This window comes from Vidua macroura, chromosome 15 (assembly GCF_024509145.1).
Source record: "Vidua macroura isolate BioBank_ID:100142 chromosome 15, ASM2450914v1, whole genome shotgun sequence".
NCBI lineage: Eukaryota > Metazoa > Chordata > Aves > Passeriformes > Viduidae > Vidua > Vidua macroura.
The window spans coordinates 18,004,513-18,027,438 of record NC_071585.1 but is presented as its reverse complement, the minus strand read 5'-3'; the positions used below and the strand labels follow the sequence as shown (position 1 = coordinate 18,027,438).

General features: G+C 48.1%; 2 protein-coding genes across 5 annotated transcripts in view; one reads left to right on the top strand and one right to left on the bottom strand.

Annotated features, from left to right (window-relative positions):
- FABP6 (fatty acid binding protein 6) overlaps positions 1 to 22,926 on the bottom strand; it is a 103,526-nt gene that overhangs the window by 18,783 nt on the left and 61,817 nt on the right. The gene's annotated exons all lie outside the window — the stretch shown is intronic.
- AFF4 (ALF transcription elongation factor 4) overlaps positions 939 to 22,926 on the top strand; it is a 46,581-nt gene continuing 24,593 nt past the window's right edge. Inside the window, exons 1-6 of one of the 4 annotated variants that reach the window (XM_053991018.1) lie at positions 939 to 1,104; positions 1,724 to 1,800; positions 17,609 to 17,735; positions 19,097 to 19,876; positions 21,173 to 21,217; positions 22,056 to 22,142. In XM_053991018.1, the coding sequence (XP_053846993.1) occupies positions 17,613 to 17,735; positions 19,097 to 19,876; positions 21,173 to 21,217; positions 22,056 to 22,142 (1,035 nt within the window). In that variant the 5' untranslated portion in view covers positions 939 to 1,104; positions 1,724 to 1,800; positions 17,609 to 17,612. The other 3 variants (XM_053991014.1, XM_053991016.1, XM_053991015.1) reach the window with 3 other exon arrangements.

The following is a 22,926-nucleotide window of genomic DNA, read 5'->3' as shown; positions in this document are numbered from 1 at the left end:
ATCCCGTTCCCGATCCCGGTCCCGATCCCGATCCCGATCCCGATCCCAATCCCGCTCCCGCTCCCGCTCCCGATCCCACTCCCGCTCCCGTTCCCGATCCCAATCCCGCTCCCGCTCCCGCTCCCGCTCCCACTCCCGATCCCGCTCCCGATCCCAATCCCGATCCCGATCCCGATCCCGCTCCCGCTCCCACTGCCGCTCCCGATCCCGGTCCCGATCCCGATCCCGATCCCGCTCCCGGTCCCGCTCCCGATCCCGGTCCCGCTCCCGGTCCCGCTCCTGATCCCAATCCCGATCCCGCTCCTGATCCCGCTCCCAATCCCGATCCCGATCCCGATCCCGATCCCGCTCCCGATCCCGCTCCCGATCCCGCTCCCGCTCCCAATCCCGATCCCACTCCCGCTCCCGTTCCCGTTCCCGATCCCGCTCCCGATCCCACTCCCGCTCCCGATCCCAATCCCGCTCCCACTCCCGCTCCCGTTCCCGATCCCGATCCCGCTCCCGTTCCCGATCCCGATCCCGATCCCGATCCCGATCCCGATCCCAATCCCGATCCCAATCCCAATCCCGCTCCCGTTCCCGATCCCAATCCCGCTCCCGGTCCCGCCGCCAGGGGGCGCTCCCCGCGCGCTGCCCCACGTGACTCTCCCGCCGCCGCGCGAGGGAGGCGGGGCCGGGCCCTCGCCACGCCCCCTACGCGCGCGCGCTCTCCCCGCCCGCCCGGGGGGGTGTCACGTGGTTTTCCCCGCGCGTCACGTGATCGGGGCGGCGGCGGCGCGCGGGGGCCGCCGGGAAGCGCCAGGCGGGACCGGGCCGGGATCGGGATCGGGATCGGGACCGGGAGCGGGCCCAGCGCAGCCCCGGCCGAGCCGCGGTCCTGCCCGCGCCCTGCGAGCCGCCAGCCCGGCGCCGGCCCGCCATGGACCGCCGGGACCCCTACGGAGCGGCCGCCCGCTTGTGAGCCGCCCCCCCCCCCCATTCCCCCGGGCCGGGCCCGCCCCGCGCCCCCCGGCGCTCCGTGACTCCGGCGGCTCCTCGGGCCTCAGCGTTCGCCGGTGGCGGCAGCCAGGAGATGGTCCGGGCCTAGCGGAGCGGCCAGCGCAGGTGAGGGCGGCCGGGCCGGGCCTCCCGCCGGCAGCGGGGCCGCGCCGCCCCCGCCCCGGGCGCTCCCGGGACATCCCGGCCGGGCCCCGCGGCCGAACCGGCGGGATCGGGCGGCGCGGGCGCACCTCTCTCCCGCCGGGCAGCGCGGATGTGCCCGCGTCGCGCCCCGCGGTGACACCGTGCGGAGGGCGGGGGTCCCTCCCGGCCGGCGCCGCCCGGGGCATCCCCCGGCACCGCGAATGGGGCCGGGCTCGGCGCCGCCGCGCTGCCCGCCCCGGTGATGGGTTTAACGCTGTTCCGGTAATTGACGTCAGGGCTTTGTTCCTTCCCCCTTGCTCGGGACGGCCGCGGGGCTCGGGGGGTGCCGGGCCCGGGCGGGTCCCGCCGCTGGAATCGCCCTCGGGCAGCGGCTGCCGAGGCTCGGGGGAGGCAGAGCCGGGCTCCGCAGCCCCGGAGCCGCCGGCCGGCTGTTATGTAAAGCCTCCTCCCCGGTGGGCTCACGCTGGACTTTGTAGAAGAGCAGTCGCTCAGCGTTCCTGCGCTCCGCGCTGACTTTTCCCCTTTTTTTTTTTTTTTTTTTTTTTTTTTTCTTTTCCCTTTTCCAATGAACAAAACAAAGCGAGAGGGCGTGGAGGTGCGTAGCCCCGTGTCGGTGCATCAGTGCTGTGTGTGTGGTTCTCTTCTGGACGCGAGCAGGTGGGGAGAGCTGAGTGCTCGTGCCCAAACCTCACCCAGAGCCCGGGCAGGTGCTGCCCAATGGAAAAGGAGCCTGGAAAGGGGCGGCTGTGGAGCCTGCTGTGCCCCCAGCTCACCTCTCGCCTTCCTACAGCCTTGTTTGATCATTTTCTCGGGAATGCTGGTGGTTTTAAACATCCCCGTGTTTCCAGCGATGGCAGCCAGGCCCCACCTGCCCCTGTGGGACTGAGCAGGCCCTGCCTCAGTGTCCCTGAGCTGGTTCTGCTCTGCTCTGTGTGTTTATTTGTCACCTGGGCTCCCTTCCAGCTGCTGATCTCTCAGGTGTGTTTCTAGTTCCTGGCATTCCTTTAAAACGACTGAATTCTTCTCTCAGGTCCCTGGCAAATGGGGATTTGCAGCCTGGGGTGGTTATTGCAAAACAGGGTCTAGTGAAGTGCTTTGCAGGAGTGCCTGTGCAGCTGATTGGTCCTTTCATGGCTCCTCTAATGAGGAAAACGTGATTAAACTCCCGGCCTCGAGGTGTGGGACAGCCCCGGTGTCACACTGGAGTTACTCAGTGGTTGGACTGGGGCTGGGTTGGGTCTTGTTGGTCAGGAGCAAAAGGGAGAATTTCTCTTTTGGCATTATTAATATCTTGGCTTTGTTAGTGTGTCAATTTTTGACATTTGCTGCCTCCTGCACAGTGTGTTTGCAGCTCTGTGTGAGAGCAGACTCTCCTGTGTCCAGGAGTGAGACAATCCTGGAATATCCTGGGCTGGAAGGGATCATCCAGCCCAGCTCCTGGCCCTGCCCGGCCCCAAAATCCCAGCCTGGGCATCCCTGGGAGCAGTGTCCCATTCCCTGGGGAGCCTGGGCAGTGCCAGCACCCTCTGGGGGAAGAACCTTTCCCAAAATCCAGCCTGGCCCAGCTCCAGCCCTTCCCTGGCTCCTGTCCCAGGAGCAGAGTTTGGAGCTGTAGCCCCCAATGAGCTCTGACCTCAGGCTCCTCTTCTCCAGCAGAGCAATCCCAGTGCCCTCAGCAGCTCCTTCCCCATCCCCACGTCCCTTCTTTGGATGCTGTCAGCTTTTTATCTTTTTTATATTGTGGCAACCAAAAGTGCCCCCAGGATTCCAGTGCAGTTTAACAGCAATGAAGCAAAAGAGTGGATTTCAACTCTGATCTCAAAAGCTGTCTCAGGTCCCTGATATTTCCTCTAAACATCTCTGCAGTTCTTGTTTTATGACTTTTCTCCTTGTCTCAAACACTGAGTGAGTGAGACTGAGCCCCTGGGGTCAGTTTTTGTGTGAGAAGCCACACAGCAACCCAGAAAAATAATTCATATTTATGTGCTTTGCATTCTTGCCAGTTCTAGTGACCTGGACTTGATAACCCGTGATAAAACCCCAGTGAAATATGGCTTGGATTTCTAGGATGGTTTTTTTTAGGAAGCTGGAATGTGCAGATGCTTTTGCAGGGTTACGACCCAGTTCTTTAAAGAGAAGATGCCACATTTCTGTCTGCACAAACCATGGACTTTGCTTCTTGGGGGCCTTGTGGATAAAGAGCTGCAGCAGGAATCTGTCCTGAGGTTGCAGCTGGCCCAGGGCAGGGTGGCATTTGCCACCAGTTGCTCCCGTGGCTGCTGGTGGGTGTGTGCTGCCCCGGTGTTTTCCAGCGTGGGTGCTCCCGTGTCGGATGTGACTAAGGACAGTCGTGACCTTACTGACTGAGCCAGCAGCCCTTGGCATCTTCTGCCTGGCACTCTGTGAGCAGGTGATGGTGGAACTGCTGTCACCGTGCCCCTCACTGCATTTCCAGGGCTTAGGACAGGTGCCAGAGCTGCTCGTGACCGCTGCCATGCCTCCCTCCCTTCCCTTCCTGCTCCTCCTCTCGCTTTGGGAGTTCTGTCATCGGCACTGCTCTCACCCTTTGCTCCAGAGCATCAGAAATTTGCAGCATTGGGGGCGGAAATACTGAGAGTTGAGTCTGGAGAGCTGAGCCAGGAAAGCAGCACCTCTGCCATGGGCAGATTTGGGCACGTGGAGAGACCTTGAGCAGCTTCCAAGAGGCCACAGCGAGGCGTGTGCTGGGCTGGGAGGAGTATGAGTTGCAGTGTCGTGTTTGGAGTCCCCCTGTGCGACCACGTAGGAATAGTCTGGAGTTTTTGGTGACTGAGGTTTCTTTTCTGTGGCAATAATTGTTCTTGGCCACATAATTTCAGTTTGTTACTCACCTGTGGTTTGCTCCTTTCCTATTTCCTTTCTCTTGCTACTCTGTCACAGTTATCTTCAGCAGAGGCTCAGAAATAACTACATTTGAGATTAGATACCTAAACTTCAATTAAATTAGATCCACAGAAGGAATCCTTCCCTGGCAAGGTGGGCAGGCCCTGGCACAGGTGCCCAGAGCAGCTGGGGCTGCCCCTGGATCCCTGGCAGTGCCCAAGGCCGGGCTGGAAGGGCTGGGAGCAAACTGGGACAGTGGGAGGTGTCCCTGCCATGGCAGGGGTGGCACTGGAGGGGCTTTAAAGTCCCCTCTCACCAAGACCCCCCCCATCCTCCTTCACCTTCAGTGTCTGCCTCAGAGTGTGTACCAAAACCGAAATGAGGTTGGTGTCACCTTCTCTGAACTGGGAGAACAGAACACCCCGAGCTGTGGGGAGATGGAGAGGCTGTAGGATGAAGAGGGAGTGTCTGGAAATGAGTCAAGAAACTTTAACAGATTACATTTAGCTAGAGCAGGGTTAGATGAATGTTAAATATCTTGCTAACTGTGTTAAACTAAGAAAATAAGCCATCAAGTTCATAGAATTGCAAAACTCAAGATGAAAGCACTTGTGTGGCAGTTACTCTTCTCTGGCAGGATGGTTCCTTCTCTGCAGTCACTAATGAGTAAGGAGATGCTCTGCAGCTTGTGAAATGACAGGGCTGCTGCCCCTGCTTGGGAAATCCAGCACAGCCCCTGCTCCTTCCTGTGGCCGAGGCGCTCCGAGCGCAGCCAGCCCCGAGTGCTGGAGCTGTGCTGCTCTCCCTGTGCCTCTGTCCTGCAGCAAATCCTCCTTTATTCTCTTTAGCTGCTTGCACTAGGTGCCCAGCTGAATGAGCACTTCCCAGTGAGGGGCAGTGCTGGTGCTCTCTGAGGTGGCCTGTGCTCAGAGGTCGGCGTGGCACCAATCCTTGGGGCCGGGCCAGCCCGGACGTGCCGGCCAAAATTCCACATTTCCTGGAGCTGGGAGCTCCTTGGCCTCGTGTCTCCTTCGGTGTCTGCCATCTCCCCAGGCTCTCACACTCTTACTGCTTCCCAAGTTGCTTTCTGCAGCTCTGTGTTTCATAGCCCTCTTTTCTCCCCAGTGTTGGAGTTTTCCTTGGGTTGCCTTGTCTCTTGTTCTTACTCGGTTCATTAATTCCTGCTGAATGTAAAACCTGGGTTATGAACTGCCAGTAGCACCAGGTACCAGCAGGAAGAAAAATCTCCTTGTACTCCATACTGTACAAACCTGGAATAAGGGAAGTTCTTGCCCTGAAGTCTTGAACTAATTTTCTTCTGTTAACAGCTCATTAAGAGAAATCTTCCTGCTCATCTTTTTATGGAAAGCAGCACTTCATGAGGCAGCTCAGAGCCCCCTTTTACTGCTTGTTTTTTTCTTTTACAGTTCATCTTAGTTTTTATTCACGTCACAACATTTATTGATAAATTACTTGAACGTGCTGCTTTCATGTTTTATAATTAAGCAAATAGAGTGTACTTTTACTGATGTGTAATCCTGTAGTGATCATGTTTTCCAGGAGAGGTTTTTTTATCATTCCATGTCTCTCCCTGTGGATAGATGTGCTCCCCTACAACCCCAAAGCAGTTTCTGAGTATTCCCAGTGCCAGGGAGCATGAAGAGGTAGGAGACCAGAGGCAGGATAAGTGTGCTTCTCCTCAGGGTGGTTGTTTCTGAAGGATTGATGTTCCCACATGATTTGCAGTTTCCAAAAGCAGCTTTAAGCTGTTTGTCCTTTGGGCTGGAAACTTCCCTCAGCTTTTCAGCTCGGTGGGTTCCTCGTGGAGGGGCAGAAATGAGCCCTGGGAGGGTTGGGGTTGTGCTCCTCCTGCAGCTCCTGGGGTGGCTCAGGGCTGGGAATGTCAGAAAAGGTCCCAAACCAAAGCGGATCCCAAACCTTTGAGCTTTTCCAACTCTGTAACCTTTGGTGGTAAACTGAGAGGGCAGCCAGGGTTTGGTGTCACTTTGTCACCTCCTGGAACTGGGGGCAGGCCTTGGTGCCTCACTGCAGTTGGGTCATGCTTCACTTTATTGACAGACATTTTCCAGTTTAAGAAGAAAAATAAAGGGTGTTTAATTTGCAGAACCAGACACTGGGAAAACAGTGTTTGTGATCAGTTACAAGTTAAACTCCTGAGACAGAGGAAACTGTTTCCACTTGTCCCTAGCTGGGATTCTAAGTTTCATGGAGGTAAATTGTTGCAGAGTAGATATTTCCCTCAACACTTGGTTCCTGTGGAAATTTCACGCCATTGAACAGTCATTCAGTTTTTCACTTCATTTTCCTTTGAAATTCCTATTGTTCACTTTCCTTGGTGTGATCCTGTTGAAGGGGTCTGATTTTAAATGAGTATTGGACACTTATATTGGTTATCTGCTGTATTTTTATATAAATTAGGCTTTAAAAAAACTGTGTGCTCCCTTGTATTTCCCCATTCCTGCTGACATGACTATAAAAGCTCAAACCTGACCATAATTGTCCAGCTTTGTGCATTCACATGGAGATTTTTTTTGTTTCTGCATTTAATTTAATTTCCAAAAGACGTTAAAGAGATTGCAGTGATGGAAGTGCTTAAATGGTTTTAATCAGGCTTTGATGTGCACAAATCATTAAAGCGAGGAGGATGAAGAGATCAGAGTCCCCAGTTCCCTTTGTATGGCTGGGCTGCAGAGGAACTCATGGGAGCAGGAAGTGTTCAGGAAATCCCAAAGGCACAGGACAGGGGAAAACAGCCTCAAGCTGTGCCAGGAGAGCTTCAGGCTGGATATTGGGAAAATTCCTTCATGGAAAAGGCTGTCCAGCCTCCCACAGCTGCCCAGGGCAGGGCTGGAGTCCCCATCCCTGCCTGGCTTTAAATGTGGAGGTGGCAATTTCTGACTTGGGGCACTGGGAATGGTTGGACTCGAGGAACTTGGAAGGTTTTTCCAGCCTAAACAATTCCATAATTCTGTTTTCCCCACAGGGAAGGAGAACAGCAAACCAAAAAAAGCTACATCAAAATGGGAATTTGGTTTGTGTGATGTTCTGCGTTTCGTGGGTAGAGGAATTACCACAGTTTCTGTGGAAAAAAGAATAATTTCAGAGATCTGCCAATGTAACTTTCCAGTGTTGTATTACAATTAACATAAGCATTTCCTTATTTAAAGATAATTTTAAAATTGTTTGGTCAAAATCCAGATTTGAAAACATTAAGATGGAAATTTCAGACAATTGAATATGGGAAACAGGTTGAAGAACTTGAAGGAGCATATTGTAACTTCAGCAAGTTGTCTTGTGCTTTGGTGTAAATAAAATGAACCTAATGGAAATTGCTGAGTGAAAAATGCTTGATTTTACAAAGATCTCCTAATATTATTGTATTTTTGTAACTTCAAGAGGCCTTGAAGCACAAAGATTGGCCAAGAGGAAGTTAAATGGATTGATGTACTGATATTTTCCATTTGTCCTGTGTTGTTTTTTTTTTTGGTTTTTTTTTTAATGTTCTGAGTTGCCCTCTATGGAGCAGAGCTTCCTGAGAGTTTGTTTGTGTGTTTTGAGGAGGTTTTTATATTTTGGAGTGAGGTGCTGTGTTTGTTTGACATTTCCCATTAAACCTTCCAGTTTTCCTCTGACTCTTACTGGTGTGGAGCTGCTGGAATCCCCCTGGTGTGGGTGAAAAGCACTCTGGCCACGTGGAATATTGGTTTAAATTGCCTGCTGAAGTTTGGGATTTCTAGTTAATGAATTTATTTGAAAATGAATTAATTTAGCTTTAATTTAGCCTTCTGATGCCGATAGGATGAATTAAGATCATATTATAGCATTGATTTGCCATGGTGGAAACTGGTGTTTGGTGTGAAACAGCCTTGAAAAGATAAAGGGTGAAAAGGTTTTTCCTGGAGCAATTGCTTGTGCTGAAAGAGCTCCACTAATTATATTTAATGAGCAAAAAACACAAGTAAGGACTTTGCACTGTGACACATTCTTAGCCAATAATTACCAGAAATATGTTTTAATAGGAGAGAGTTTTAACAAGTAGTATTCACCTTAAATTTGTTAATCACTAATAACCTCCTAAAAAACTACTTTCTTAGGGTTTTTTCTTCAGTTTTTTTTTTTTTTGTTCAGCTTTCTCTTTTTTTTTAGTGGAAAAAGTTGCATTATTTCCTGGCCACGTGAAGTAAGGTCCATGCTGAACTGGCATTCAGAAATGTTTTTTGTTTGTTTTTTCTTATTTATTCAGAGGAATGTTCAAATTCATGATTTGCTGACAGATTGAAGCTCAAGATGGTCAGAAATGGGTGTGGTTTAATCTTCATTGCTATTTTAGACTATGAGATTTGGATCTCATTAGCTGCTCTTAATGGGCTGATTCCTTGCCATACAATTTATTTCACTGCATTATTCAATTTTAAAAAAAAATTATTATGTGTGACTCTCACTATAAATAGTGAATCATACATTAAAAAAAAAAAATTAATTTGAACTTGTGCTTAGAAGAATTGCATGAATTGAACCCCCAGCTAGGGGTGCCCATCAGTGCCTGCTGAGCTGCAGCTGGTGTGCCCAGCACAGCCTGGGAGCTGTGGCAGTTCCCACCATGGAATTTCTGTGCCACTTGAGGCAGTTTTGGCTCTTCCAGAGACATTTCCAGGCTCCAGCTCTGACCCAGCTCGGGGTGAAGTGGCCTCTTGCATGAAGGGTTTTGAAACCCAAATGAATTTTGACTCAGCTTTTGCAATGGTTCTTGTGTTTGTCTTTAACTTCGTGCCACAAAAAGCTGAATTTCTCCTTCTGGTGGCAAAACTCACCGAGTCTCCCTGGCTGGAAGTGAAATGTGTTGGTAGAATTCTGTGTTTTGTAGTTTATTGTCTTTTGGTTTAGGGCCACATCCAGAAAAGTGAAAAAAGTTGTAAGAACTTTAGGGGAAAAAACCCAAACATCATTATTTTGGGAAAATATGATGTCATTTATATGAAGAGAGTTTGTACAGCTAAATTAACATTTATTAACTCTTTTTCTGAGGTAAAAGATACCTCACTAAATGCCCTGTTACTCAGTAGGGGCAGAAATGTGAATGTTTTTCTCAGTCTGCTCAGGGGGATTATAAAGTACAGGTGACATTTAGTAGGCAGGATGAAAAGTGAAAACTTTGCAACGTTTTAAGCAGTGTTTGTTTGGAAGCACAGCACATCAAAGCTGTGCCTTTCCTGCTGCATTTCAGCTTCCCTCTGTAGATAGTTCTGGGCCCTTCCTCTCGCTTCCAAATTTTTTTGCTCTGCCTGCAAATCTTAAATGCCCCTCTTCCCTAGGTTTTTCCAGAGTTTTAACTACTCTGTGCTCTCATCTTCAGTGTGTTGAAATTCTAAAAGAAAGTTGGAAGGTACCAGGAAGCATCCCAGATCTCAAAGCTGTCATGTTCTGACAGCAGATTTTAGACAAGTAGGAAATGATGCTGAGTTTGGTGAACCCTTTGAATACAAGTTAGGGCTGAAAACTGGGAGGGAAAACTTGTGTTCTCACTTCTCTGGTACTCAGAATTGTGGATTTTGTGAAATCTGTAAAGCAATCCTAGAACTGCTGCAGCTGCCAGTGGGGAGCACTGGCTCTCTGAGAGTTCAAGCCACCACTTTTGAAAAGATAATAATGAATAGATGATAATGTAGAAAATATATTGTTGCTGACATGGACCCACCCCGGTGGTTTTGGTGCTTCCCCTGCAGTTGTTCTGGGAACAGCCTGGACACAGATTTCCCTTTGGGCCTCTCAGTTGTTCTGTGGCTCACCCCGAGTGGTTTCCCGTGGTTCTGGGGAGGGTGAAATCATTGAACAATGAAGTTTTTAATTCTGGTTGCTGTGCTGACCTGCTCCCCAGCATCCTCCTGCTCTTCCTCCGTCCCTCAGAAGCACGTTGCACAATTATTCTCTCAAGCCCTGGTGTTCAGTTGAGTGGGGGATGCAGCACAGTGGGTGAGCCTCGGTCACGATGGGATGTCTGAGATAAATGTCTTGTGAGACAGTGCAGACGTGATCTTACACTGAGGCTGGAGGAAGTGACAGTTGAACCAGGGTAAAGTGTCTGATAAACTTTTCTCTCCTTTCTTTTTCTGTAGTTGAGATGGGAGAAGGATGTGAACCTCGAATGTGATTTTCCCTTTTGCCTTTTCACTGCTGGTTTAGATGGCACCTCATTAAAACCTTGTCTGCTGTTTCAAATCTTACAGAGAACAGATTTATCTGAGAGTTTCTGTCAAGTGAATACTTTCTTAATCCTACTGCCACAGAGTTCATAGCACTCAAATGTAATGATGTCTTCTGTGAAAGTAAATTATTGGGAGGAAGTCAGAATGATAATAGCCAGATTAATGTTAGATGTCTGAATAACTATTGCTTAATAAAATCTAAATGCCAATTGTCTTGGCTTCAAAGTTTAAGAAGATGAACATGTAGGCACAGGAATTGGGTTATTAAGTTTCTGCCCAATTAAAGGGCAGAAATTTGTTGGGAAACTGTGTTGGAATATGCTTTGGTTAGCCTGTGTGGACATGAAAGGATTGCATGTAAAAATGCTGAATTTGTGATGGTCCATCTTTGCACTGGGGGAATTAAAGACTCTCCCAGTGATGGAGAGTGGAAAACATGGGGAGGATGCCCTTGGCTGAGTGGGAGATGGAATTGGGCTGAAGTTGGCTGGAAAGAGATTTAACTGAGAAAGAAAAGGTGGATGTCTGTCAGTCTGCACTGCTGGGCTGCTGCTGGGGTCATCTCCTCAGCTGTGGCATCCCAGGGTAAGGAATTTCACTGCTTGGTTAAGAAAGCCCCCTGTTCCTCAGAGTAGATATTGCAGAATGAAGCAAATAGAAGTGCCGAGGCTTGGGAAGGCAAAGCTGAAATTCAGCTTTGCTGAGCAGCAGCAGCTTCACTTCCCTCTCCTGGCTCTGCTGGTTCTTGTGGCAGGAGCTCATTGAGGCTCCTGTGCCTTTTCTGACCTGGAGGCCTGACCTGGCCTTGGGCTAGGTGCAGAAAAGGACAATTTTAGTGGCTTTGTGGTCTCATGGTGTCAATCCCTGAGGTTCCTCTCCTCTGAGTCAGGGCTGGCACTGTGGGATCTGGGGTGTCCCCTGGGATGGAGCCTGGGGAGAGAGGGACGGTGGCTGGAGGAGTGACCCTCCCTCTGCTCCCTGGCCGTGGAGGGAGCAGGGCTCTGTGCTGTCACTTGCTGTTCCTCTCCCATTCCTGAAGAGACAGGACAGAAAGGAGGGACTGATGTCCTTTGAGCAGCTCTGCTCCCTGTGAAGGAAAAGAGTTGGGAATTAATTTCTGTGTTCGTCAGGGAGGGGGGACCAGACGTTTTCCCTCCTGGGTAGTACTTCTGCACAAAAATGAGACATTTAACATGTGTGGTTGTGCATTTTTAAGGTCCCTTGAGCGAATTGCATCAAACCAGTCTTGCAAATTCTCTGATATAAACAGTTTTAAGCTGTTTTAATAGTATGATTTTAAAATGGACTTAAAAAATGGTTTTAAATGAGCTGCACGGCAAGTGCTGAATTTAGAAATGTCCTCCTTGACTTGGCTTCTAAAATCCAGTTGCTGGGGTTCACTTTTACCTTACCTTGGCGGGGGATGTGGAACTGGATGATTTTTAAAGTCTCTTCCAACCCAAACTCCATTTCTCCCTTGCTTCTGTGTGCTGAATCTCATGTGTGATGAATGATGCACCCAGTTCTCATCTGGACTTGTTAAATGAAATATTACACTTACAGAGCCTCTTCCTAAAGGATCCCCAAGTCCTTTTCCAGTGGTTAGTGTTGAGTTACAAATGATCACTGTAATTCTTTTATCCACCATGGCTGTGTGTTGGCTTCTCAGGTGGAAGATGCTGACTGATCCTCAGGTAACCTGATATTTGAGGGATGAAGCTAAAACTCCAAAGCAGGATGTAATTACTTGCACCATCACTTGTCTGAGACGCTGGAATTAAGGCAGTGCTCCCCCAGAAGGTGCTGTGGAATTCTCTCAGCTAACGGTGGTGAAGGATTTGTGCTGCTTTGTCTGGGGAGCAGCACAAGTCCAGGCACATCGTGCTCGGTGGGGATTTCTGGGTGCTCCAGAGCTGAGTGGGAAGGAGAAGTGCCTGCAGCAAACTGCTGGCTCTGCCCTCCCTGGGAGTTCTTGTCAAACATTAACCAGACCTAGGCCAACTCACTTTTTTATTATTTTCATTTAAAGCTCTCCCACCCTCAGTATGTACAAAGGTGTTCCCAGACAGCTCTTGAGGCTCTTTATGTTCTCCCTGTTGAATGTGCAGTAGGAACTCCTGATGTGAAGGGTGGGACAAAGAATTTGTGTTTGTGTTGCAGGAATGAGAAACGTTTATGTTTTAGTTAGTGGTGAATCTGATTTATATTTGTATCATGTTACCGGTGCAATTGTATTTGAATTGTATTCCCAAGAGCTCTAATGAAACCTTGGAAAGAGGGAGATGGAGCTGTGCAAAAGTTCATTCTCATCAAAACAGCTGAGCAAGATGAGGGCTCAGGGTTTCCTGTGTTCACCTGTACAGCCTCCCCCTGTGATTCCGAGTTCCTGGGATAGAATTTTGGGATCCTGGTGGTATCACAGCCTTTCCTTTGGCAGAGCAGGTCCCAAGTGCACCAGGAGCCATCCCAAAGCAAACCCCCCTCCCTTGGCATGGAGCCTTTCTGTCAGAAGGGGAGGGACAGAAACAGAAAACTTCATGCTTTTGAGAAGTTGGTTTTTTTTTTTTCCTCTGTCTGGACACATACAAAAACTACTTGAATTCTGTGTAGACTCTTGTTTTTAGTTGTGTTCCTTATTTCAGTTATAAAACTCTGAAAGTGACTCTGCTGCTTCTATATTTGCACCGTCACAGTTATCCTCTAAACCTCTCCTGGGGAATCATCCTGTTTGTGCTTTTTTGGGCAAACCTGTATTGTTTTAGTAGGAAATGTTATATTTTTTGTGTTTTTCTTCTTCACCATCACATAGAACGTGGGAATTAAGATTTTATGTACACTTCTATAAGTTGCTCTTGGTGACACCAAGCCATGGTCCTCTTTGTGTGTTGGTGTTTTTGTGTTGATTTTGTTGTTGCAGGGCAATTATTTTTCAATATCTCCCTTTTTAAACAGCTCCTCTGGGAGTGTGTTTTATTAAAAGCTGACAGAGCAGCATTTTAGGCTCATGCACATGATTTCAGGGCAGGATTTGTGGTGATGCCCTACTTGATGCACAAGCTGGGAGAAGTGTCCTGTGCCAGCTCCTGACATGCCCCTTGCCCGTGGTAAAAAGAATATTTAAAATAATCAACAGGCGTTTTTGGATGCAGCATTAAGGCAGCTTCAGGTATTCTTAAATGCCTTCTGAAAACATCATTCCTTGTTACAGGCAGCCTCTGCAGCTCTTTTTCCCCTTCCTTTTGAGAAAAAAGGATGAAATCATGGGAGCTGGGTGTGCCCCGCAGCTGGGCGTGCCCCACACGGCGCTGGGATCCTGCACGTTCCCTCTCAGCCTGTTTATCCTTCCTATCCTTCGCCAAAAGTTGTCAAACAAAATTGGGCTTTCAGGGCAGCCAATTAACCAATTAACTGTTTGATTCCTCTTGCTCACGAATCCCAATTGAGATTGAAGAAGGCCTGGAGTTACATGAGGGTGTCTTGAAGGAAGTGCAGGTGTTGTAAGCAGCCTTTGAAGGTGCACTGGTGGCTGGGTGAGGTGTGCTGGGGTCGGGTCCCTTTGGATGAGCTGCCTGTGGAGGGTTCCCTGCCTCTGCCTTTGATGGTTTTGCCTCACGGTGTCTGGGAAGATGAAGAGAAGCTGCTGGTGCTGAGCTGGAGCGAGGACTGGGGTGCCTGATGTGGTTCAGGGGGGTGAGAAGGGTTTGGCCCAGGTCCTCTTTCTTTTAACAGCTTTGCCAGGAAAACTCAGGCAGCGTGGGTGTGCTGGTTGGGGTTTATCTTTAGTCTGGAGTTGTGCTCCAAAAGCCCCAGAGCTGGGATGTGCCCCCTGCCCGGAGCTGAGGCAGTGGGAGGTGGGGAGCAGGAGGAGAAGGCAGCACCAGCACTGCCAGTTCACACCCCAGGTTACACACCCCAGGTGATGATCTCTCAAACCAAAGGCATGCCCTTGTTGCATTAGGGATGAACAGAAATACCAGATGGGATTTAGGGAGAGGTTGGAAGGAGAAAGGAAAGCTGTGTCTGGTCTGGGGGATGCGGTGATGCTGGTGTTGATGTGCCTGGAGCAGCCTGGAATGGTGCTTCAGGAATACACACAGGGCAAGGCTGGGCCAGGAGTTTCTGTGGATTCCCTGCTGGATTTCCTGCTTGCTTTCAGCTCTTCCTCTTGAGCTGGAGCAGAGGCCTGAGATGTGAAGGGTTGGTGGTGCAGGGAAGTCTCAGACACAGGGACTGTTCAAAGTACAGTGGGACACACTGCAGGAGTGACTCAAACCATGTAGAGTTCAACTTCCTAAAAATGGAAATACTCTGCTGTGCTTTAGGCCTGTTCTCTGGGTTTTTTTTTTTTTTTAATTTTTGAACTTCTCTTTTCCTAGATGTGGAAACTAAGATGACTTTGGCCCTTGCTGCAGGGACATTGTTCTGGGTCTCTCAGCCTGGCTCTGCTCTTCCTTCACATTTTACCTCAGGCACCTGGGAAAAGGGGAATTTTAGCAGGATTATCTTGGCAGCATCAGGTACAAGGCAACAAGTTCTTCATCTTCCACTTCCAGGGCTGTGCAGGGAGGAGCAGAGGTGCTGTTGTTGTTCCCAGAGGATGGGGTAGGAGTGGTGGGAGCAGTGCCTTTTAGTGGATACTAAAGGTTTGTTACAACTTCAAGTGGTCTGAGAACAGAACTCCTGCAGTTTCCTGCCTGCTGGAGTTAATTGCCAGCGATGCTGATCAGCAGGCAGGCCTTGGTCATCTGCCTTTCAAACACCTCTCCTTTCTTCTCCTGAGCATGGGAACATTTCCCTTCTGTAGGCTTGTGGCTGTGGAAGATGTGGGTGTGAGTGGGAAGCTGTCTGAAGTACAGAGCTGAGGAAGCCCCACGAACTTTCTCTATTTACACATTTCATGCTGGTGTGATTTTAATGGCCTTGTACACATTATAGGCACTTAAAATAGCTCTGTGTGGAGATTGGATGATTAGATACCAACAAGTCTAACTTGTATCACAGTCAAACTATTTGCTCTAATAAAAAATGTAAAAGAGTTAAAGCTAAACGAAATCCCCATACAGTCAAGGTGACTCCCCATGAGGGTGTTTATCATTTACTGTATTACAAAAGGCTGGGGAGGAGTGGTTAAAAGTGTCATTAAGTGGTGTCTTTCTGATGACTAATTTTACATTGACCTGGGCAGGTACAGCCAGATCAGCTCTGGGTTTGCCCCACTCAGATCTCAAGTGAATCTTTGTTGTAATGTTCCTTTTGTGTGGCAGTGTTGGTACAAATGATGGTTTTTCTACAGCTCTGAGAAGGAAGACGTTTCCTTCATAGGAAATGTTGATGCAATTTTAAAAGATGATGCTTATCTTTGTAAAAAATAGTGAAGGTATTTGTAAGTATTTAACCCTCTATTTGGAAAACAGATGTAGCATTCTTTATTAAGATTATAATATTCTGGATATATAGCTGTATGTAATTTGTGATCTTAGTGTATTGGGGAATGAACCACCCAGAGCCAGAGCATTCCTATTCCCTGCCTCAAAATTTGCCTTTAATGCTAAATGCCATGGACTCAGACTGTTCCACTTGGCTTTAACTGATCAGTGTCTATAATTAAAGCTGATATTTATCTGTGTTGAAATCCTACATATGTAACAAATTGGGCTGCAGTCTCAAGAATGAGCTTTTCAAGCCTCAAACTTCTAAAACACGTTTGTCATCAATGCCAGAATGATCCCAGGAGTTTGCTGGCCACATTCCAGTGCACAGGTCCCTCTCTCAGCCCTGGTGGCCACCTGTGGTTACAGAGTTCAGCAGATTACAGGAGAACTGGAGAAAAAAAGTGATTTTTCACATAAAATATAAGTTGTATTCATGGGTTTGGTATCAGCACAGAGTTGGGTTATGCCAGTGCTTGTACCTTGTTTGCAAGGCAGGGGGATAACAACAAACCTGGTGCCTTAGCAAGCATCAAAGATCTCAACTTCCACGCTGGGTTTGGTCTGCTTTGGGCAGCCTCTGGGATTTCTCTGCTTTCGGGGCAGTAGGCAGAGTGAAGCCAAATGGGGAAGAAAGGTAAGAGGCAAAAATGTTACTGAGGTGCAAAGAGTAATGTTTTAAAAACTGACTGATGGGTTGAAGTTTTCCTGTTGAGAATGCAATAGGTGGTTTTGCACAGCTTTCAGAGTCATGCTCTAGCAAGTCATTTATTATTTTTAATAATCAGACAGCAGTCTAAAGACATGAAATAATGATTTTCTAAGCAGCCAACATTTTCATTTTAGACTGCAAATTATGTGGTGAAACATCGCTTTCTTTCCTGGATGCACCAACTGTACTTTGTGCAGATCAGTAAAGCACATTTCTAAATCCCTTGGTGCAGACTTTAGCACATATTGTGGCTGCCCCTGGATCCCTGGCAGTGCCCAGGGCCAGGCTGGACAGGGCTGGAGCAGCCTGGGACAGTGGGAGGTGGCACTGGGTGGGATTTAAGGCCCCTCCCAACCCAAACCATTCTGGGGTTTGATGTTCAAGGAGTTAATGGCACCTTATTTATCATCTCATTTTGTTTACTCCTTTATGTCCAATGCTGTGTCAAGCTCAGAGGGAATCTTTTCCAACTTTTGTGTGTGTTTTGCAAGAATTTGATGCATTTCTGTAAACACAAGCAGCAAGACCAAACTGCAGAGGAAAGTTTGTTAAGAAGGGGGATTGGCAGGTTCTTAATGTGCATTTTTGCAGTAGGAGGATATGGTTCAAGGCAAAAGGTGCATTATTGCCAGAACTTCCCTGAAATTACTGCTTTGAGTTCAAATGCCTCTTGGGAATCAGGGAGGGAGAGAGACCTGAAAACCACATCAAAGCTTGAGGTTAGAATCTGTTGCAGAATGGGTGCCAAAAAAAGGTATGTCAGCACCAAAAATAACCCTAATCTACAGGAGAAGTCAAGCACTGAATGGGTGGGGGGATGGCAGAACATCTGGGGGATGTGGGGGAGAAAAAGTATTTTAGAAATGAATGGGAGATGTTCGGCGTGGGCTGGAACCGAGATGATTCGAGCGGGTGAAGTGGTTTGAAATAGCTACTTGCCTGAGGACCTGGTGGGGTTTTTTTCAATTTTATTTTTTTTTATTGCTACATAAAGTTTCCCTGTTAGAAGCCAGCTGTGGGTTGGGGGTTACAGCCCTTTTTGAGGGGGCTGAAATCGGACAGTTCTGAGGAATTGTGGCCCTCAGTGGGTTCTTAATGGTGATCATTCCATGGCCAAACAGGGCCAGAGGCTGCTTGGGGGCACTTAGATCCCTCCTTTGGGCACTCTCATCCCTCCCCTGGGCCCTCACATCCCTCCTGCTTCCCTGTGTGATCAGGACTGGTCTTTTTGCTCGTAGCAACATGAACCGTGAAGACCGGAATGTGCTGCGTATGAAAGAAAGGGAAAGGCGAAATCAAGAAATTCAGCAGGGTGACGAAGCCTTCCCACCCAACTCTCCTCTCTTTGCTGAACCATACAAAGTGGTGAGTTCCTGCACCTCAGGAAAATGCAGGTTTTAGAACAGAAATCACGTGCAAGTTCATGTTCTAATTTTATCTGTGTTCTTGTTAGATCGAAAGCTCTTAGGGCAACCGGGTGTTTAAGCAGGGCTTGAAAATAAAGCTGGACAATCACAGCTCCACTGCCAGATTTATAATGCTTGGGAAGGGGAGGAGCCTTTATAGGGAGTGAGAAAAAGGAAAATAAAACCATCAAATTTTTTTCCTTCCTTCACCTTCTATACGGTGACTGAAAACAATTAAGCTGTTCATTGTGTGATGCCAAATTGGCATTTTTGGGGTGCTTTAGCCTCTTGCTAAACTTTCTAACCTTTCATCAACATAATCCAGACCTGGATAAGTTCAGGAAGAGAATGTTTAAGTAGGAGGTTAATTCAAAATGCTGGAACATTTGATATGACTATGCTTGATATGAATTATCAGCTCTAACTAGTGCTCCAGTAGTTTGTATCTGATGTTTTAGTTTGTTTTGAAGGAGTTGATTTTGTTTGTGGTCCTGCACAGCTTTCAGCCTGTGCTGGCTTTCCTTCCAGGTTGCTTTTCTGAACAGTACTGGAAAAAATAACCTAATTCTGGAATAACTAATAAAATATTATTTAATAGGTTAATTACGTAGTTCAAAACTCACTTTGAAAGCAAACCCTTCCCTTGCTGCAATTTCAGCTGGTTTGCAAGAAGTAAAACACGACTGAAAACTCTCTTCCTGCAGGAGGAAAATTGAGAAATACCTGGTGGTTGTTTTGTTCCTGTGCTCGATAACCAAATTCCACATGTGTGAAGTTAACTGGAGCTGGTTGGGATGCATGAGGGAATGATCCAGGATCCCAGATTTGGAAAACAAAATGGTTATAGAACAAAGAACCCTTTCAACTGTGTGCAACAAACATTGTGCCAATATAAATACCAATTAAAAATGACTTACGGGGGTGAGGTTAAGTTATTTTATTTTACTGCTAATTAAAACCTTTTAGGACTGATGCATTCTGTATTAGAGAAATTACAGTCTGTAAGGTGACAGGAGGCATCTGCAGCTTTGGAACTGGCATCCTGCTCAGCAGTGCATTATTTGATTATTGCTGGTTCAGCTGTCCCTGCTGCTGAATTTCTTGTACCTTTTCGGGAGTTAAATGTGTATTGTTACAAACTTGTAGTATGTTTCAGGGAGTCAAATTGCTGTTTTGAGACCTAAAATTCAGAATTGGAAACACTGGCAAGGAGAGAGGCGTATTCTAGCTGAAATTGAGGTTGAGTGCTGTAGTTACCAGGCCGTTTAACTCCGCGTGAAGTTGGTTCTAAATCCCGGTTTTGGTGGCTTGTTGTCCCAGACCAGCAAAGAAGACAAGCTGTCGAGCCGCATCCAGAGCATGCTCGGTAACTATGACGAGATGACGGATCTCATCGGGGACCGCCCGCTCCAGAAGATCGTCGCCATCCCCAAGCCCTCGGTTCCCGCGGCGCCCGATGACAAACCCACGCCCGGCTTCTTCGGCGAGCAGCGGCACGGCACGGGCTCTCACCAGAGCAGCAAATGGACCCCGGTGGGGCCGGCCCCCAGCACCTCGGCCCAGTCCCAGAAGCGCTCGGCGGGGCTGGGGGCCCACGGGCAGCGCTCCGGGGGCGGCGCGGCCGGCGCCGGGGCCCGGCACGAGCGCGACTCCTACGGCGGCGGCGGCCGCAAGAAGGGCCAGCACGGCTCGGAGCACTCCAAGGGCCGCTCCGGCAGCCCCGGGAAGCCGCCGGCCGTGTCCTCGCTGGCCTCCGGCCACTCCAGAGCCCACGGCAGCGACCACCACGGCAAGGACCATCAGCGCTCCAAGTCGCCCCGGGACCCCGAGCCCAGCTGGGACTCTCCCTCCCGCGTGCCCTCCTTCGCCAGCGGGCAGCACTCGACCCAGTCCTTCCCGCCCTCGCTGATGTCCAAGTCCAGTTCAATGTTACAGAAACCCACTGCCTACGTCAGGCCCATGGATGGGCAGGAGTCCATGGAACCAAAGCTATCCTCGGAACACTACAGCAGCCAGACCCACGGCAGCGGCGTCAACGAGCTGAAGCCCAGCAGCAAAGCGCACCTGACCAAGCTGAAAATTCCTTCTCAGCCACTGGATGTAAGTTGCTGGCTGTCTCCTGCCTTCTTAAATGTAAATCCACCTGGGCTGGGATTTTCCAGCGTCTCCAGAATCCCAATTTGCCTAACCCAAATGGAGTTTTTAGTAAACACTGTGTTTTTGTTACTCAAAGCACCTTCACCTAAGCTGTATTTTCAGTGGGGAGCATGCAAAAGTAATTGTTTTTGTCTTCTGCTCTTCAGTGTGGATACTGGGGTTTTTATTAAATAAAGGCTGAGACATTCAGAAAGGCTTACTTAACCCCAAGAGGCCAATTTTCAGGGAGTATTTTTGTAGTCAGGAGTTAGAGAAATTGTAGGATACCCACAAATATTTTGACAAGCTGGGTAAATACATTGTTGTTCCTGGGAGCTGAATTGACTTAGAGTTGTTGATACAATCTGCCTGTATCAGATTTTCTTTTGAAGTGAGTAGCAATTACCAGATGTGATTATTATAGCTTCACACCAAATTGAACAGGGTGCAGAACTTTTTATCAGTTGTGCTGGATATAAAATACTGTTAGGTTAACAACTTGGAGGAGTTTGGCAATTCCCGAATCATTAGGACACAGACTCTGACTCCAGCTCACTTACAAGGAGAGTGCCTTTCCTAGTAATAAAGTCTCATTTCATCTCCTGTCTAACTGCTGGAATCATGGTAGCCAGAGAAAAGCCCTTGTTCCTGGGATTGCAACAGATAGCAAATTAAGATCCAGCACACAGGTAAGGAAATCAGGAGTTACTTTATTTGTGAAGACTTGCCACATCAATGCTGATGCAGTGAATCCTTAAGTAGCTTTGTTTCTTTCTGCTTGTGGCAGCCAGGGATGCAGAGGATTCATAGTTTGGTAATTATTGGTGTTTCTGGGATCACTCTGTGATGAGTGTTTTACTTGGGAATGCAGTTTGTCATTCCTGTGCATTCACGGTCCTGCACTTGAATTCAGATGTTATCCTGGGGCTGCTTCCAGGAAATGACTGAAAGCTGTGATTCTCTTTCCCCTCTCTACAAGTTTTTAATATCACTGCCTGCCTGTGATCACTTTAACTGTCAAGTGAAAAGTGAGATTATTATCACAGTTTTATGGATGTCATGTATTTGCTTTTCATAACTGTGACTCATGCCATAAAAACATGGAACTATCTGATGTTAAAATTGATGAAAAGAGTTAGCAAGGGCTGTTTGTGTCTGTGTAGAGTCCATATGAGTCACAATAAGGATTGAAGTTTGTTTTTAACTGTTTCTAGTCCCTGGAAAATTTGGGAGATGTTAATTTTGAGTTTTGGTTTGTAGGCATCAGCCTCTGGTGAGGTGAGCTGCGTGGATGAAATCCTCAAAGTAAGTTCTTGGTGTTCTTGTTCCCAACTTTGTTGAAAATGCAGCCATTCCCAGGGAGGGGGAAGGACTCTGCAGTGTTAGAGCCTGTCCAAGTGCAGGTGGTTACAGGGGCTCTCCAGCACAGGGGGACTGGGCCAAACTGGGAGCAGAGTGTGCACATCATCTCCTGGAGATCCTCACTGCATTCCTCCTCCCTGATAAACAGAACTACATTTCTTCCACCAAACTACGGTTTTTAATCCTGATATTTTAGATTACAGTAAATGCTTTGCTGCCCCATGGCAGCACTTCCCTCTCTCCTACCTGGGTTATTTTCCCAAGTCCTTTTGCCCCTCCTGTGATGCCCTGGCCTATGTCTGCTCTCACAAAAGGGTCATCAGGTCCCTCTGGAGCATTTCCATGGCTTATTATTCCTGTGACCTTCAGTCCTCCAGGGGCCTTGGGGATGCTCTGGGAGAACAGGAGGCACTTTCCAGCTGCAGGCATTTGATTTCCCCCTTTTCCTCAAGCTCTACAGGCTTCCCTTTCCTAGGATTCTCCTTCCCACACACTCTGAAAGGATCAGACTCTGACTTGCACTGCAGTTTATCTTCAGGCCAACCCAGTTGATTGATTTATGCCTTGCTGCTTGTTATTATGTCATAACTCTCTCTCCTCCTGGGCAGCAATTTAACATTCAGGTTTACATGCAAAATTCTTTGTTGCACGTTTGGGAAATTAAGATTTGAATATAAAGCTTAGTGAAGGGTGAACAATGAACTGAAAACGGAGAGAATCCAGACTGCAAGTTGAAATCTGATTTATTTTGTTAATAACTTTAGTTTTTGTTGTGTTTTAGGAGATGACCCACTCCTGGCCTCCTCCACTGACTGCCATCCACACCCCCTGCAAAACTGAACCCTCCAAATTCCCCTTTCCAACAAAGGTCAGTGCTGAATCCAACAGTGGATGCTGTTGAAAAAGTAAATCCAGTTAAAGATCAGGATTTTGGAACTCCTGCATTCAGTTCTGTATAATCTGGGTTTGTTTCAGTGCTTTGGCTCTCTTTTTCTTCACTTCATCTGTCAGCAGTGGCCTTATGAAAAATGTCCTTGGTTTTCCTCTGCTTTGCACAGACAGTCTGCAAAGTTCTCTGTGATACAACTTACCTTTTTTATTTTTGTTGGATAAATTCAAACTTTCATACTTTTGAAGCTTGGAAATGCCTTTGAGCCCTTTCCCTAACAGGGAAATGCTCTGCACCATTTTGTGTAGAACCAAGTGAGTTTCCCTCCGTGTAGCAAAACAGAGGCTGAATGGTAAATGCTGAGAAATTTAAATTTTCTGCATAAACTGAATTTTCCTCTTAGTTTGAAGTCCATTAATAGTTGAGTGAGATTTTTTTTTGCATTTTCAATTACAAAAAAATAAGACCTTTTAAGAATCACATGTTTTGCTGAAGGAATCAGTTGTTCCAAAAGATCCTCTTCCCAGCCTCCTGCGTTGTTAAGAACTGCTGAAGGGTTTAAGCAGTTAATTCCAGAGATGAATCCACCTCTGCTGCTGCTGAGAGCACAGAGCACGTGTCCAGGGGAGCTGCTGGAGCTGACACCTCTGAGGAAGGAATTGTGCTGCTGCCTCCCCTGAGGCTGGGGCTGGCAGCTCCAGGGTTCCAGGGCACACACAGGGCACTGGGAATTGTTTGCCTGGAAGAGCAGCTCTGCAGGATC